Genomic DNA, 19,312 nt, shown 5'->3' on the forward strand with positions numbered 1-19,312 from the left:
ATATACAAATAGCCAATAAGCACATGAAAAGATGCTCAACATCATTAGCCATCATGGAAATAAAAATCAAAGCCACTGTATATGCCAGTTTTTACAGTTACTACGATAGCCTAAATCAAAAAGTCAGATAATTACAAGTGTTGTCAAAGGTACTGTAGGGTGTGTAAAATGGTGCAGCCACTTTGGAAAATGGTCTGGCAGTTCCTCAAAATGTTAAACACTGGGTTACCATTTGGCCCAGCAATTCTACCACTAAGCTTTACCCAAGTGAAATTAAAACACGTTCACACAAAAACTTGCAAATGATCATTCAGAGCAGCATTTTTCATAATAACCATAAAGTGGAAAGAACCTAAATTTTCATCGACTGATGATGAGTAGATTAAAAACATGTGGTGTTATCCATACAATGGAATAGTATTCAGCCACAAAAAGGAATGAAGTACTGATATGTGTTATGACATGGATGAACCTGGAAAATATTACGCTAAGTGAAAAAAGCTAGACGCAGGAGACCCCATACTATATAGTTCAATTTACATGACCTATCCAGAATAGGTAAGTCTACAGAGATAGAAAATAAATTAGCAGATGCCTAGAGCTAGAGAGCATGAGGGGATTTGGGAGTAAAAGCTAAAGCGTATGAGGTGTCCTCTTGAGGAGATGAAAATGTACTAAAATTGATTGTGGTGATGGTTGCACAACTCTGTGCATATATTAAACACCAATGGAGAAGGAAGGAAGGAAGGAAGGAAGGAAGGAAGGAAGGAAGGAAGAGAGGGAGGGAAGGAAGGAGGGAGGGAGGACAGTTGACACAAAATACAATCTCCATAAAATAAAATCAAACAAGTCATTCAAAAGAAGCACAGTTATTACTGTTATGAAACTTAAGGGAACTTAATCTCATTGGTCCTCATTTAAAGAGGGCACCTTCTAACATAAAGAACATTATCCTCAACAACACAGCTGCAGTAAATTCAATGATATAATGAAGTCTCATGGGATTTTTAAAATAATGTCCTTCATGGTAGGCTAATGGCCAATAGTCAAAGCTCAGTAAAATAAAAACAGTTCCATAAGGAGCTGTAACAATGTCCTAGATATGCAGCTCTCTAATGGTTTGGCTTAAGCCAAAGATTAAAATCAGAGTATCAAAAAGAACCAATAGGCCATATATCATCCCTGCAGTTCTCCCTGGATATCATTTTCTCCAACTGACTTTTGGTTATACTATCTGATATGGTTTGGCTGTGCCCTACCCCAATCCCATCTTGAATAGTAACTCCCACAACTCCCATGTGTCATGGGAGGAACCCAGTGGGAGGTGATTGAATTATGGGGGCAGGTCTTTCCTGCACTGTTCTTGTGACAGTAAATGAATCTCACGAGATCTGATGGTTTTAAAAACTGGAGTTTTGCTGCACAGGCCCTCTCTTTACTGGCTGCCATCCAGGTAAGATGTGACTTGCTCCTCTTTGCCTTCCCCCATGATTGTGAGGCCTCCCCAGCCACGTGGAACTGTAAGTCCAATTAAACCCTTTATTTTGTAAATTGCCCAGTCTTGGGTATGTCTTTATTAGCAGTGAAAACAGACTAATACACTCTCCTAATACCTAGAGTACTAACTTCTAGGTTATTACTTCTTCTTCTGTTACTGATTAAAGGCAGATCCAGGGATTCAGTCCTCCACTTTCTATTTTCATCCCAAAACACCTTCCACAGGCAATCCCATTCACTCCCACTGTCTCACGTGTGAATTCATTCACACATCCATTTACCACAATTATTGAGCACCTACTGTGGTGAGCATTTGGGATGTATCAGTGAACAGAACAGATAAAGATCCCTGGCCTGCTTACCAGCTACCGGGAGAAGAGTGTCAATAAACAAAGTAAGTGAATTAAATGGTTATGTTAGAAGGTGATATGCACTACAGGGGATGTGGGGTGTGAGGTGTTAAGGGAAACTGCGAACACCAGGTATGAGCCAGGAAAGTTGCAGGAAGGGAGGGTTGCAATTTTAAATAAGGCAATCCGGGTAGGTTAAGAAGGTAACACGTGAGTAAAGACTTGAAGGAGGTGAGGAGCCTGCCATGCAAACAATTGGAGGACAGCATACCAGGCAAAGGAAGAGCCAGTGCAAGTCCCCTAAAGTGGGAGCATCCATGCATGTATGGCATGCCCAAGAACAGCAAGTGTGGCTGCAGAAGAGGGGGTGAGGGAGAGGAGAGCCAGACAGAGAGGTGAAGAGACAAAACTGTGTAGGGCCTTCTGCACTTAGTGAGATGAAGGAACCACTGGAAGGATTTTAGCAGAGGAATGATATGAACTGACTTTTATTTTAAAAGGTTCACTCTGCACTTTGGGAGGCCAAGGCGGGTGGATCACCTGAGGTCAGGAGTTCGAGACCAGCCTGTGCAACATGATGAAACTGTCTACAAAAAATGCAAAAATCAGCCTGGCCAATGTGCTGAAACCCTATCTCTGCTAAAAATACAAAAAATAGCCGGGTGTGGTGGTGCACGCCTGTAATCCCAGCTATTCAGGAGGCTGAGGCATGAGAATCATTTGAACCCAGGAGGTGGAGGCTGCAGTGACCTGAAATCACACCACTGCACTCCAGCCTGGGCAACAGAGTGAGACCCTGTCTCAAAAAAAAGAAAAAAGAAAAAAGGTGGGGGGCACTCACTGTCTGCTGTTTTGATTATGGACTGTAGAATACAATCACGGAAGCTACTGCAAAAATCCCAGGAAAACATTGGCCTGCACTAGGAATAGCACTGGCAATGGTGAGAAGTAACCAAATTCTGGAGATATTCTGAAACAGAATTCCCAGCTGATTGGATACGAAAGAGAAGTCAGAGATACATCAGAGGGTGTTTTGTCTGAGCAACTGAAAAGATGGAGTTGGAATCAACTGAGATGAAGAAGGTGTCAGGTAAAGCAGGTTTAGGGAGGGAGAGCAGATCAGGAGATCGGCTTTGGTCCTGTTGAGATTGAGGTGTCAGACATCCATGTGGAAATGTAAAGGAGGCATATGGATCTACGAGTTTCAAATTCAGTAGAGAAGTCTGGGATTTATGTAAATTAGGAGTTATTAGCATATGTCATGGGAAGCCCTGAGACTGGACAGAATCTGTAAGGGAAGAGGACTGGGACTGAACCCAGGTACACTACTACATTGAGAGGTCAAGGAGCAAAGTGGGAAGCAGCCAAGAAAACTGGAACATCCAGCGAAGTAGGAAAAAAACAAGAGACAGTATAATTCTTGACACCAAGTGAAGAATGCATATCACACAGGAGGGGGTGAACAACTGTGTCAAATGCACTGATCATTCAAAAGTAATTTGAGACTAAATACTGACCACTGAATTTAGAAATGAGAACAGTCTCAGTGGAGTGTTAGGGACAAAAGTTTGTTGGGGTGAGTTCAAGAGAAATGGGAAGTGAGGAACTGGAGATAGACTTTAGACAACTCTTTTGAGTTCTATGAAGGAAAGGAAACAAACAGGACAGTAACTGGTGGGAATGAGAATGAGGAGTTTTTTCCAAGATGGAATAAATAAAAGTTTATCAATATATATGAGATATATTGATATCAAGTTCTATGATACAGAGAAACAGGGAGAGGCTTGCTGGTAGGTGATAGTGAAAGTGTGCAAGTTCTCATATTGCTTCCATTTTCTCAGTGAACTTGGAAAGAAGATCAACAGGCAAGAGTGAGGATGAGAGAGGAGGTACTGCTAATCTGAGGAGAGAGGAGAAGGTACAAAGAAATCGTACAGGAGAGGAGGAGAATGTATAAACTGCAGGTGTAGAATGACTGCCAGGGCAGCATAAAGGGCCCACCTTGAGACCGATCGGTATGTCAGTGAGACGAGTTAACCGGTGGTGTGCTTTTCACCGACAGCCATGATCAACTGCATGTATAGGTATGCAGTGGGTGGAGAGCTGGGAGGAACCAGGACTACAGTTTTGGCAAGTGAGTATGAAGAAGCAATAGAGGAATGTGGGATTCAAATGCAAAGGGAACTACAATGACTGGCCATGGAATTTACACTAACGAGGGGAAGAGAATATCCAGGGAGGGATACTGAAAAGGTGATAGGATCAATAAATGGGAGGGCTAGTGGGATAGAAGAATTGCTAGGTAGAAAGTAAAATGGATATGCTAGAGAGGGAATGATTCTCAAATGTATGTCTTCAATCACATCTCTCTCATCAGTTCCAAAACTAAAATATATCCAGCAGCCCACTAGACATCTGTAAGCAGATATCCCACAGGCATCTTAGACCAAGCACGTCAAACTGAATATATCATTTCCCCTCAAACCTTCTCCCTCTTCCCAATGCATTTCCCACTCAATCCTGTGTTAGCCAGAAAGCCAGGAGACTCTCCTGACTCTTAATCCCACTAACTTCCACCAATCCCCAGGTTCTCGTGCTCATATCCAACCTAACAGGTCGGTCACCAACATCTGTGAGTTCAATCACCTAATGATCTCTCTGCAATCCATTTATTTTCTCAGCCTCACAACTCCTTTATACTTAATTCAGGCCCTTACTTCTTACTAAGTCTCCTAAATTTTCTAATCTACTTTCCACAATGTCACCAGAGTGGCTTTCAGATTTGATCTCATCGTTGCTACTTAAAATCCTCTAATCGTGTCTCACTGCCTTTAAAATAAAAGCCAAGCTCCTGGGATGGCCCAAATGCTCCTGTAAGACCTGACCCTTCCTCCAACAATGTCCCCCACCCATCTTCAGGCTGACGTGCCTTTTCTGAAGTCCCAAATCGCCTCATGTATAGCTGTGTATGATAGCATTTTCCATATTATAATTACTTATTTGTCGGTCTCTTCCACCAGGTTGTATGCTTTTTAAAGGCAAGATCCCTGGATCTCTGTCATAGTTGAATTTCACACCCCAATATCAGGGAGAATTTGGCATTAATAAGTCAATCGACCAATCAATCAATCAAAAAACAAATCAGGCCAGGTGCGGTGGCTCACGCCTGTAATCCCAGCACTTTGGGAGGCTGAGGCAGGTGGATCACCTGAGGTCAGGAGTTCGAGACTAGCCTGGCCAACATGGCAAAACCCTGTCTCTACTAAAAATAGAAAAATTAGCCAGGCATGGTGGCACACGCCTGTAATCCCAGCTACTTGGGAGGCTGAGGCAGGAGAATCGCTTGAACCTGGGAGGTGGAGGTTGCAGTGAGCCGAGATTGTGCCACTGCACTCCAGTCTGGGTGACAGATCAAGACTCCATCTCAAAACAAAAACAAAAACAAAAACAAAACGAAAAATCAATGGTACCATAATACTAGAAGATTTTAACCTAACAATAGGACTGCGGCTAAAGGCTGTTTATCCTTGCCTGTTTACTGCTATGCAAACACACCTACCTACTAGCAGAAGTGCACATGATATCATGGCCTGATTCCTATAGACACTGCACAGACTCAGACAAAAGAAAAAGACCAACTGCTTTTAAGGAGTTATAATTGTGCAGAAAAGGGATTCTTTAGCATTTAAGATATTCCTCTTAAAAATTTATCATCATCACATGTCGTTCAAAAAATATTTCCTGAGTACCTACTGGGCTAGGTCCTATACTAGGCACAGGGAAAATAGTGGTTAACAAAACAAAGAGCCCCTGACTAACGGGCTTAGAGTCTAATAATATCAACTGCTATTCACTAAGTACATACCAGGTATCAGGCTAAGCACTTTACATATATTATCTCACTTAATTTTAACAACATGAGATAGGTACTATTACTATTCTACTTTAAGAAAGATGAAAATGAGGCTTAGATATTTTACGTAACTTCCAAAGAACACACAGCCAATAACTGGCCAGGTCAGTGTATCCAATTTCAAAGCCTTTAACCTGTACACCATTCAATCCTCTTACTTTCAGTTAGTAAAATACTAGAAAATGACCTTGTATCACATCATTACCAGAACATGATCCTCTCTCTCATCCTTCATTTAAGTATCTTGAAAGACGCACCATCCTAAGAGGACAAGATCCAAACTTCTATCAAGCTATCCATGCCACTGTAGGACAAACATGAAGAGCCCACTATAAGATTTAGTTTAAAAACTGGCCTGGGCCAGGAGCAGTGGCTCACACCTGTAATCCTAGCACTTTGGGAGTCTGAGGCACGCAGATTTAATGAGCTAAGGAGTTCAAGACCAGCCTGGGCAACACAGCAAAACCCTGTCTCTACTAAAAATGCAAAAAATTAGGCTGGGCATGGTGGCTCACACCTGCAATCCCAGCACTTTGGGAGGCCAAGGCGGGCGGATCATGAGGTCAAGAGATCAAGACCATCCTGGCCAACATAGTGAAACCCCGTCTCTACTAAAAATACAAAAATTAGCTGGGCATGGTGGCGTATGCCTGTAGTGCTAGCTACTCAGGAGGCCGAGGCAAAAGAATCACTTGAACCCAGGAGGCGGAGGTTGCAGTGAGCCGAGATCGCACCACTGCACTCCAGCCTGGTGACAGAGCGAGACTCCATCTCAAAAAAAACAAAAAATTAGCCAAGCATGGTGGCACATGCCTGCAGTCCCAGCTACTCAGGAGGCTGAGGCAGGAGAATCGCTTGAACCTGGGAAGCCGAGGTTGCAGTGAGCCAAGATCGCACCACTGCACTCCAGTCTGGGCGACAGAGCAAGACTCTATCTCAAAAAAAAAAAACCTGGCCTGTTACCATTCGTACAGCTAGATTTTTTAAATGTTCACAAAAAAAAGAAGAGAAGGCTAGCTCCTTCAAAGACAAGGAGAACTTTCAATCAGGAAAAAGCAAATGTCTTAAAGAACTATTCAACCATTAACAGTTTACAGTGTTTTGTTTTGTTTCTTGTTTTTTTAAGCAGGAGAAAGGCAGGTGAAAAAAATCAGGAGCAGGGAGCTAAAGAAGTAGAAGGACCCAAGAGACTGGATTTCCAATTGTTTCCTCTTATTTTTTTGGAAAGAAAGATTCACTGGCTTCCAGGTGGACTGAGCAAAAGAAAAGTATAGTATTTCTCCACGTTTCGATGTTTTGACTAAGAAAGGAAAAAAAGGATCTGGTCAAACTCCAGGAGGCAAGGGTGAGCAAAATGACAGCAATGTCCCCTTGTCTATAGAAACATCACCTGGCTAACTAGACCAACATCAAGCAGATGATGAGCTTCTAGCAGCAGCAGCAAAAAGGTGTATCCGCAGACAGGCAAGAGCAGCAAAAAACACTAAGATCATTAGGTAGGGTATCGGAAAGTCTGAGACTTAGTTTTTTCCCAGCTCTATTTCTAACTTGCTGTTGACCTTGAACAAGTTATATAACCTCTCTGGAATCAGGGATTTGAGGATTTACGCCCTTTCCATTTTCATCTCTCAATTCACACCTGGTTCTTCGTCCCCATCCCCTTATTTTTAGAAATCTATTTTAGCACATATTTTATTTGAGTTACATATTCTCTGTTCTTAATACAGTCTTTAGTCCCTCAGCCACCTTGTGACAGATTGCCTAAAAACCAAAATAGTGTTGGAATGTGGCACATTTATTTTTTATATTAAAAATGTATAGTATTATATTTAAAATGTTAAGCCCTAAAAAAAAAATTGATTTTTGTTTTCTGCATATTACTTGCCAGTTTTTTTTCCCAAATGATGCTGCTGATTTGTTTTTTACTTGTCTACTGCAAATAAACACTACTTTCTGGTAATATTTAGTCTACATTTCATTCCCTTCTATAGAGCAACAACCATTGATGAAAAAAAATGCTCACCACTGATCTGGAAGCACTGACTTACCTACAAGAAGCCTTCTGAGTAGAATAGATGAATTCACATTTTCCATGGATGCAGTAACCATTGAGGTTTTCAGGGCAAGGCATGTGGTTTCCAATATAAACATCTTCTCTTTGATCACTAGCATCTTAAAAGAACATAAACCAGATCGTTCAACAATGAAACACAAGCTGAAAAATAAGGACTTTTCAAATGTTCTGAAACAGCAAATGAATTCACCCGCTGTCAACCACCTACTGGCAATTTGAAAAGAAAATTTATCAGATAAGGGGTTAGATAAGATCCAGGGTCTCTTCTAATTCCTATTATGCCATAAACACAGCAGGTAAACTGTTTAGATTCAAAGCATTTAAAAATATTTGCAGAATGTGACCGCTAGGAGTTACTGTTGTTTAAAAACAATCTGGCAAAGAAAACTAAACACCTTGTAAGTTGGATTCCTAGGTATTTTATTCTCTTTGAAGCAATTGTGAATGGGAGTTCACTCATGATTTGGCTCTCTGTTTGTCTGTTGTTGGTGTATAAGAATGCTTGTGATTTTTGTACATTGATTTTGTATCCTGAGACTTTGCTGAAGTTGCTTATCAGCTTAAGGAGATTTTGGGCTGAGACGATGGGGTTTTCTAGATAAACAATCATGTCATCTGCAAACAGGGACAATTTGACTTCCTCTTTTCCTAATTGAATACCCTTTATTTCCTTCTCCTGCCTGATTGCCCTGGCCAGAACTTCCAACACTGTGTTGAATAGGAGCGGTGAGAGAGGGCATCCCTGTCTTGTGCCAGTTTTCAAAGGGAATGCTTCCAGTTTTTGCCCATTAAGAACTACAAACCACTGCTCAAGGAAATAAAAGAGGATACCAACAAATGGAAGAACATTCCTTGCTCATGGGTAGGAAGAATCAATATCGTGAAAATGGCCATACTGCCCAAGGTAATTTACAGATTCAATGCCATCCCCATCAAGCTTCCAATGACTTTCTTCACAGAATTGGAAAAAACTACTTTAAAGTTCATATGGAACCAAAAGAGAGCCCGCATCGCCAAGTCAATCCTAAGCCAAAAGAACAAAGCTGAAGGCATCACACTACCTGACTTCAAACTATACTACAAGGCTACAGTAACCAAAACAGCATGGTACTGGTACCAAAACAGAAATATAGATCAATGGAATAGAACAGAGCCCTCAGAAATAACGCCGCTTACCTACAACTATCTGATCTTTGACAAACCTGAGAAAAACAAGCAATGGGGAAAGGATTCCCTATTTAATAAATGGTGCTGGGAAAACTGGCTAGCCATATGTAGAAAGCTGAAACTGGATCCCTTCCTTACACCTTATACAAAAATCAATTCAAGATGGATTAAAGATTTAAACGTTAGACCTAAAATCATAAAAACCCTAGAAGAAAACCTAGGCATTACCATTCAGGACATAGGCGTGGGCAAGGACTTCATGTCCAAAACACCAAAAGCAATGGCAACAAAAGCCAAAATTGACAAATGGGATCTAATTAAACTAAAGAGCTTCTGCACAGCAAAAGAAACTACCATCAGAGTGAATAGGCAACCTACAACATGGGAGAAAATTTTTGCAACCTACTCATCTGACAAAGGGCTAATATCCAGAATCTACAATGAACTCAAACAAATTTACAAGAAAAAAACAAACAACCCCATCAAAAAGTGGGCGAAGGACATGAACAGGCACTTCTCAAAAGAAGACATTTATGCAGCCAAAAAACACATGAAAAAATGCTCATCATCACTGGCCATCAGAGAAATGCAAATCAAAACCACTATGAGATATCATCTCACACCAGTTAGAATGGCAATCATTAAAAAGTCAGGAAATAACAGGTGCTGGAGAGGATGTGGAGAAATAGGAACACTTTTACACTGTTGGTGGGACTGTAAACTAGTTCAACCATTGTGGAAGTCAGTGTGGCGATTCCTCAGGGATCTAGAACTAGAAATACCATTTGACCCAGCCATCCCATTACTGGGTATATACCCAAATGACTATAAATCATGCTGCTATAAAGACACATGCACACGTATGTTTATTGCGGCATTATTCACAATAGCAAAGACTTGGAACCAACCCAAATGTCCAACAATGATAGACTGGATTAAGAAAATGTGGCACATATACACCATGGAATACTATGCAGCCATAAAAAATGATGAGTTCATATCCTTTGTAGGGACATGGATGAAATTGGAAACCATCATTCTCAGTAAACTATCGCAAGAACAAAAAACCAAACACCGCATATTCTCACTCATAGGTGGGAGTTGAACAATGGGATCACATGGACACAGGAAGGGGAATATCATGCTCTGGGGACTGTGGTGGGGAGGGGGGAGGGGGGAGGGATAGCATTGGGAGATATACCTAATGCTAGATGACGAGTTAGTGGGTGCAGCGCACCAGCATGGCACATGTATACATATGTAACTAACCTGCACAATGTGCACATGTACCCTAAAACTTAAAGTATAATAAAAAAAAAAAAAAAAAAAAAAGAAAACTAAACACCTTTGCTAAAGAAATAAATGCTCTAAAAGAAAGTTCACCTCTGTGACAGACAGATGGTGTACATAGAATTGACTTTTGGGGAATGAACTTAATCATTTATTTCAGGGCTATGAAATTGAGGCCAAAGAACACTGAATGACAGAGAGCAAATTAAGGGACTCTGAAATTTTAGGGTTAAAGGTTTATTTTTGGAATGAAAATTATCAAGCACATTGATTTTTTTCCCAAGTGAAAATAGCTTTGCTGCTCTTTTCATATAGTTTTTCTTAGTATATGGTCATTATTTTAAAAATTCAAGTAATACAGAGGTTAAAAAAGAAATTCAAAATAACCTGAGATTTCACTCTCCAAAAATAAAACACTGTCAACATGTTGACGAACATCTGCTCAGACTTAAGTATAATGATTTGAACTGAACTGAACTGAAGAAAATGAAGAGAGTCAGGAAGGAGAGATGGAACGGGTCAGGAAAGATGAAAACATAGGAACTTGGTCTTCAAAATCAGATTCATTCACTCATTCATTCTCTGTATATACATCACACACTCACATATGCACACACACATACACAAATAAATTTGGGAATGGATTTTTGTACTTTTTTTGGTATATGCACCAATACATTAATCCTAAGCTCAAAGGACCCAGAATTCCGCAATATTTACAGGCCTGTCCATGTGCAGGAAAAATCCCCAGGCTTCCTGCCATTTCTATCTTACACAGTTCTAGCTAACAGATTCTGTGCACTACAGCCATACCTGCAGCATACTACCCTCTTAAACCTGAGACTTCATAACTATAAATTCAGAATAATAGGACCTATACTTCATGCAGTTTTGAGAGGACTAAAGGAGATAACAAATGCATGTACAATACCACCAAAACAACCAGCTATTTATATAGCACATCATGTAACATCACAGGGCCTATCTCCCCAAAATACAAATAAAAGGTATTAATAAAATTTTTTAATGTTAATGGAAACAAATTAAAAAGGAATGAAATAGTGAGTTATATGTATGTGTATGGAGAAGATCAAGAGGAAGATCAAGGGAGAAGTGAGAATAGAGGTGCCAAGTGTAAAAAAACCCTGAGAACCAAAAATGCGGATTTTCTGAGGATCAAAATTTACATATAGACAGAAAAAAACCTTAATGATTATTAAGGTCAGTGACAGTGGAACTAAAGCAGAGAGAAATCAGACCAAAATGATATTATTTTTCCTCAAAGTGTATATATTTACATTGTGCTAATTTAATTTATGCCTAGAAAGAGAACAGACCTAAAAGTCAGGGAACCTAACATATAAATTCTCAATTTAAAAAATGTCTTTACTGCTTTGTGACCTCGTTCAAATCACTTCTTCTCTCTGAGGGAACTGAATGAGACCAGCACTACCCAACATAGGTATAGTACAAGACACATATGTAATTTTATATTTTCTAGTAGCCCAGATTTTAAAAAGTAAATAGAAACAAGTAAATTAATTTTAATCATATATTTTAATCCAATATAGCCAATAAATATCATTTTCACATACTACCAATATTAAAAATTGAGATATTTTTACTTTTTAAAATAAGTCTCCAAATTCTGATATTTTACACCCACAAAAGATCTAAATTCTGACTAGCCACATTTCAAGTGCTCAATAGCCACACGAGCCTAGTAGCTATCATAATGGAAAGTGCAAAACAGATCACTAATTTATCATCTACTGATCACCTTGTATATGCTGGGTACTCTGTTAGGTGCTGGGAATACAAAAATGAAAACATATTCTGTCATCAAAGGGCTTATAAGGTCTCCTCCAGCTCCCATACTATAATTCTGCCATGGCAAAAGAAATCAAGCTCTCTTTTGGGCTGCTATGATCCTGAGCACTTACTCCTCTATTATAACACTCACAATACCGCCTGTTTTATTGCTATTTGGGTTTTTTAAGTCAGCCTCTACCATAAGACTGTGAGCTCCTTAATAATCTAGCTGCTTGTGTTATTCGTTTCTGTATAACTCCTAACATTTAGAATGTAGTACATATAATGGCTAAGCACACAGCTCTAGAGTCAGACTGCCTAGGTTTGAATCCTGGTTACAACACTCTCTAGCTGTGTGACCCAAAGGCAGTTACTTAACTATTTCTGGCCCTCAGTTTCTTAATCTGAGAAATGAAGATGACAGTGATGTCTACTTCTTGTAGGGTTGTTTTGAGGCCTAAATGAGATAATATATTTAGTGTATTAAGTATGTAAGTGTGTACAGAACTTAGAAAAATGCCTGGCAAACAATAAGTACTTAATAAATAAGTATTACCAAGTATTGTTCCGTGCTCAACAAATGTTTGTTAAATGAATAAATTCTAATTTTCTCCTGGTAAAGGGAGAAAAAAGTTATAAATTGCATCTTTGTTGTTTTCCATTGACAAAATTATTATCCAATAAAGGTTTCCATCTTGAATTCCTTAGTGAACTGGGCTGTCTGCAGTAGTCCTATCCTGTGTTTCCTAACAGAGGTCAAAACTTAATTATCACATCTTTTATTTATTAATACTTGTGATCCAAGCAGAAGACTTTCCTGAAGTAATTTAGCTTTGATGAGAAATAGTTTATCAGAAGCCAAATAACTGAGATCAAATATACTTTTCTTGCTACAGTTTCAAACTAAAAATGCCACTCTACATTCCCAATCAGGCCATAAGTGAATTGAGGAAAGTGGTCATCTCCCATAGCATTTCTCAGAACATGGTCATGAAAGGGTATAACAATGGGACTATAGAGAATGACGTTATGCACCAACCTATGATAATAAAGTCCTATAAGGATAAAGTCCTAGTAATAGGACGGTGCAGGTCTGTAGAGGCTGTGGTAATGTACTAATCTACTATAAGAAGTTCTTTAAACAGCAAGGAATTTCAAGAATAATGCAGAGCTGAAAGCTATAAGAGAACTCAGCTAGGTGAAAGCAGTCAGAGAAAGTTAACCAAATTAAAAACAAGGTTTTGAGAAATTAATAGGAAAAGTATGGCACCAATAAACATATACTGAATGAATTAATGAAAGAATGTGGTATCAAGCTGTAGGCAAAGTGAGGCTATATAAAACATGAACATGTCTAATAAGGCTTTGAATCGTGTGCCAACGTCCGAATTCACAGAGTCTAATATTCCGCTCAATGCCAACTTTATTCATCCCATTAAACGTACATACTATTTCTGGACATAGCTACATGCTCAGCTAAGCTACAGAGGATATTAAAAAAAAAAAAAAAAAGCATGCATGGTCCTTGCCCTCAAGAAGCTTATAGTCAATTTAGAAAATCAGCATATACACATGAAAAGCTGAATAACACAAGGGGAAGGGGTCCCATGTGGCAGTTTACAATTAAACGGCAAAAGATGGTTTTATAACACTAGGTGCTATGGAAGTTCAAATTGAAAGGAGAATTCACTGTAGGCTAAAGGATTTATTGATAGGGTAGGACTTAAGTTAAGACTCAGAGCATAAATAGATTTAGACAGAGGAATGGTGGAAGGCAAAGGGAAGGTATGATGCACATGGCATTCTCAAGAATAAACAGTAGCAACCTAGGTAGAGTGATACATTCAGACTGGGGAAGGGTATATGTCAAAGTTGGAAAAGTAGGCTAAAACTAGATTATGGAAAAATTTGAATTCTAGGTGAGACATGTTTTCTTCATCGTATGGACAAGGAAGACACTAAAGGCCTTTTGAAGAGCAGCACAGGGAAAGCCGGGTTTTACATGAAAATTAGTTGAGAGTAGTTGCCTAGAGCTGGTGGTTAAGCGAATGGGGAGTGACTGACTAATAATGGGTGTGGAGGTTCTTTTAGGGGTGCAGAAAATGTTCTAAAATTAGATTATGATTAACACTTTTACAACTCTGTAAACATACTAAAAACCACTGAACTGCACACTTTAAACAGATGAACTTAATGGCATGTAAATGGAATCTCAATAAAGATATTAAAATAATTAATTGGATACCAGCATACAAGATAATGGGGCAGGGGAACTAGGAAGACCATATATATATATCAGGTGACCAATTAAAAGGTTAGTACATAATCCATTAACTGGGAAGGGGTGCACACCTGTAAGCCGAGCTACTCAGGAGGCTGAGGCACAAGAATCGCTTGAACCCAGGAGGTGGAAGGTTGCAGTGAGCTGAGATCGCACCACTGCACTCCAGCCTAGGTGACAGAGCGAGACTGTGTCTCAAAAAAATAAAGAAGGTTAGTACATAATCCAAACTTGTGGCAACAAGAAGCTAAGCTAAATCTCAGCAATAGGAGTAGATACTAGACACACAGAAAAAATAAAAATGGTTTGAAGATGTTTTGGAAAGTGAATGAGCTCAGAAACTCAGATCTGGAAGGGTCCTTGGAGGCCATCTGGTTTGATAAAGGAATCTCTTTAGTTTTATAACTCTCAGAGCCTACGTCTACTTGAACACTTCCAGAACTCATAATACAGTTTATTCTAATACCATCAGATTTTCTTTATGTTGAATGAAACCTCGCTTCAACTTGGTGTAGACTTCCCCACATCTGTTTACCCTCTCCCCTCTATTAACGAATCTTTTATTTTTAAGCTCAGATTTCCCCAGTCCCACCCCTATTCAAACAATTTACAACTATCTTGAAGAGTGGTACCCAGCACTAACCCCGCACATTTAAGAGTTTAGTAGAACCAAACTGTCCTCTTTATTGAAGATGCTTGTAATACAGAATTACGTAAAAATGACTCCAAATGTGAGCTTAATGATGGGGGTTCCGAAGAGAAAATGTAGTAAGCTGAGATCAAGTTTAGATCTCCAGTCATTCAAAAAGTATTTTTTAAGCATCTATTACGTTCCAGGCACTATGGTAGTTCCAGAAGTTTGAAGCAATGGCAAAACAAACAAGTAAGTACAAGGACCCACCAGGCAACTGAATATGTGAAACCAGTGCTTGAAAAAAGATCCAGGCTCGAGAACAAGTGTTAAGGTTCACCAAAGTAATAGCTCAGAGGGGATTAAATATCCGAAGGTAATTAAGAAAGCAAGGAAGCAGAAAAGAATTCTAGAATCATGGTACAAAGGGAAGGAGCAGCACTTAGGGTCAGAAAGGCTGAATTCCAGTCGCTGTTCTGCCATTCTATATGGGCAAAACTCCTGCAGCTTCAGTTTCTTCATCTGCAAAATGAGGGTAAACTTGGTTGTTATGAGGACTAAATAACATAAATATGTGAAAGCACCTGGCACATAGTAGGGCACTCAATTAATAACTATTAAATGAAAGAATATCCTACTGATGTCACTTATGAACCATAATATTAAATAACAAGACAGATAACTAACTCACCAATGGTGAGACTGTTGAGCACAGCCAGGTTACTGAACATGAAACTAGGAAACAAAAGTATTAAAAATAACCATAATAACACTGATAATGAACTCAGTAACATAGTGTTTAATATTCATAGTGATCTTAGGTAGTAGATATTACTGTCCCTAATTACAGATGTGATCAGTGAGGTTCACAGAAATCAACACGCACAGCTATTAGATATAGACCAAGTCTGACTCCAGAGAGCAAGCTCTTAACCATTACAGTATTATTTCTCCAAGCTATCCTAGGAGATGTGTAGGAAACAGATAAAAAGCAGAATGGCCAAGCACCTGCTCTCCAGGCCAAGTAAATTAGCCAACTTCAAAAAGGAAAGATAAAAAGCCTCAAAAGATGTAACATAACATGGTTTCAGAAACAACAGCAGAGATGTCACCTGCACACAGTAAGAACTGAGCACAGAATGATCCTGCCTAAACAAGCCCTTAGCCAAGTGGTGACAGGCTCCAAGAACAACAACTGCAACTGCTAGTCTCTGAACAATGTGTGTGTGTGTGTGTGTGTGTGTGTGTGTGTGTGTGTGTGTGTGTACAATATAAAAAGTATACTTGGTCACCAAATGGCTCCTTTCACCCACAGAGGCATTCAGAAACAAATCCACCACCAGCTGCAGTGTTTTCAAATACAAAGGATAGTTGTGGTTCTAAGGGATGATGTTATGAAAAAACCCAGTACCAGATGGCTTATCTGCAAAGGCTTGTTCCACTGGCTATCTGTCCTGGTCCAACAGTGTACAACCAAAATAAAGCATGAGGAGTTGCTATTAGCAATGGAGACATGTACCTGGAAGGTAAACCACTGAGGCCACAACTATATCAACACTGCATCAGTAACCCTAGGGCTCATTATTTCTATAAATCTCTACAGTTAAAAAATTCAAAATGTTCTGTCTTGCTTCCCCTATACTACCCTGCATCCCCCCAGCCTTCACCACTAACATATCCCTCCACACATCCTTCCCTAACCACCATCTGCTTGGACTCCATTAAGGAATTATCTTCCACTATATAAACTCCTACCCACACTCCAATGCCTCCCACTCTCCCAATTCTAAACCCCACTGTCCTCCACACCAGCCCTGATTCCTCCTTTCCTAGCCTGCCCACTGTGCCCAGAGAAACACCTTTTCTAACATGAATAGGTTCATCTACCTCAACTACTCCCTTAGAAAATACTCCTTTCATCTTCCTGATGTACCAAGACCACATTACTTCCTAGATTCCCTTCCTTCCCTTTTCCCCTGATGTGCTCGCCACTGTCACTTCCAGCCCAGCATTCCACTCTCAGCTCCCCAGCACCTTCCTCTCTTAGGAGCCTGCTAATCATCCTCTGTATGACTCTCCACCAAGCTCCATGACATTCTCTGATTTCCTTCATTGATCTTAGTGCTTGGCTCACAGTCTTTCCTTTTGATGAGGCATATTTGTCAAAATCGTTTTTAAAAGGACATATCAAAAGAGCTGGACTGAAATATCTAAACAGTCACCAGTAATGGAAATGATATCAATATCTCGCTATCTCAGGTATCCCTGGCCAGCTGCAGGAGGAGAGGCTAATGAGGCTCAAGGATGAGACCAAAGATGGGGTGGGGGTTGGGACAAGGTGGAGCTCAGGAACAAAGTGAGAATGTCTTCATAATAATAAAAAGGGTGGCATAGTTAGATTATAGGCTGTATGAGCATAACTTTGAATCAAAATGGTCACATTAAAATGTCATATACCACAGAGAAACTTCCTGTGCAGGTGGAAATGGTATCAATTATAAGATGTGGTATATGTGAAGTATATTCATTGGTCAAGATTTGTGCATTTCAGTGCTATAAATTACACCTTTAAAAACCATAAAATGAGAATAATGATAATCACACGGGTGGAAGTATACAGACAAAGAATGACAATGCTGACAGCTGCTGAAGGTGGGTACTGGGTATATGAGGTTTATTATACTATTCTGTTTACATATCATAGATACATGTTTTCTAAATGTCACATACCCATCTCCCATACAACTCATGCTCAATCATATCCTTTATGACTTCAACATCTACAACAGAGCTTCTAACACCCCAATTTCAATATTTACCACAGGTTTTCCAACAGCCCAAGAAAAGCTCTAATTCAGCAGCTATTCTAGACATACAAATGCTCCATTTCACAAGCACTCTTCTCTAAGAGCTAAGTTTTAAAAGACATTTCTTACTGAGCACTATCTTCCAATCTTTCCAGCTTCTTGCTGGTGCTGTGTTCCTGCTTTTCATTTTGTAGCCTCCATCCCCAGATCACTGCCTTACCTACCCAATCTTGGCTGTGTGTTGCAGACGTGGATATTTACTAAGGGCCTCCTATAAATGCTGTGAGAACAAAATAAATAAATAAATAAAAGTAAATGAGGTAAAAATAAACACAATAAAAATAGAGTTACCTTTTAACCTCTATTTCCTATGAGAACACTTTTACAATTTGGGTTTCGTCTTTCATCCTTCATGGAAGAAACTTGGTCCAAGATTGTCAATGATCCCCTTGCCTTCAAATTCAAGCATAGTTTAGTCCTTGTCTTCTCATACCTTTCTGTAGTTTTTTAAGCTATTGGCCATCCTTTCCCTTGTAGCTTCTGTGTACTCTTCTTGATTTTCTTCCTCTCAGTCCTCTTTCTGCTTCATCCCAAGTTGGGCCTTCTCTCCTTTCTAAATAATAGTGCATCCAACAGAACTTTCTTCAACTCTGAAAATGTTCTATATCTGTGCTGTCCCATATGGTAGTCACTGGTCATATCTGGCTATTGAACATCTGAAATAGGGCTAGAATGCTTTTTTTTTTTTCTCCAAAACAGTGTCTTGCTTTGTCGCCCAGGCTTAAGTGTAGTGGTGCGATCTCAGTTGACTGCAGCCTCAATCTCCTGGGCTCTAGCCATTCTCCCACGTCAGCCTCCCAAGCAGCTGCGACCACATCGCATACCACCACCACGGGTTAATTTTATTTAGAGACAAGGTCTCACCATGTTGTCCAAGCTGATTTCATTTTAATTTAAATTTAAATAGCTACATGTGGCCAGTAGCTATTATAACAGACAATACTCTCTCTCATTCATTCTTGTGGCTTCAGTTATCACCTCTATATCCAAAGACTGACTCACAAATTTATACTGAACAAAGTGACCTGGATGAGTTCCACAAGCACCTCAAACTCTAAAATACAATCAATCATCTCCACCATCAACTCCTCCCTTACTTTATTCCAAACACCTTTACCTACCTAACATCCTTAGTTCTGTGAACAGAATTCATCATCTAAGTCATCTGAGCTTGAAGACTTAAATCATTTTTAACTCTCTATCTCTCATATCTAAGATGTCTATTCCTTTTGACTTTACCTAACTGATATCCCTGCCTCCATTCCAATGTATACAATATGCACAATATTCCTGCCAGGTATCATTCTTTCAAATGGTTAACTTTGTAGCCTTGCTTTTTTCAAATATACTAATGATTTCCTACTGCCCACAAATAAAGTCTAAATTCCCTAGAGTAGCATAGCATTCAACACTCTACACAATCTGACCCC

At 39.6% G+C, this 19,312-nt stretch overlaps 1 protein-coding gene across 1 annotated transcript in view; it reads right to left on the reverse strand.

Annotated features, from left to right (window-relative positions):
- The window catches only part of TMEFF1 (transmembrane protein with EGF like and two follistatin like domains 1), a 106,554-nt gene that overhangs the window by 8,287 nt on the left and 78,955 nt on the right, over positions 1–19,312 (reverse strand). The window contains exon 8 of the mRNA XM_024930007.5: positions 7,809–7,932. Coding sequence (XP_024785775.2) covers positions 7,809–7,932 — 124 coding nt within the window. The remainder of the gene's footprint in view (positions 1–7,808; positions 7,933–19,312) is intronic.

Source organism: Pan paniscus, chromosome 11 (genome assembly GCF_029289425.2).
Source record: "Pan paniscus chromosome 11, NHGRI_mPanPan1-v2.0_pri, whole genome shotgun sequence".
Taxonomy (NCBI): domain Eukaryota; kingdom Metazoa; phylum Chordata; class Mammalia; order Primates; family Hominidae; genus Pan; species Pan paniscus.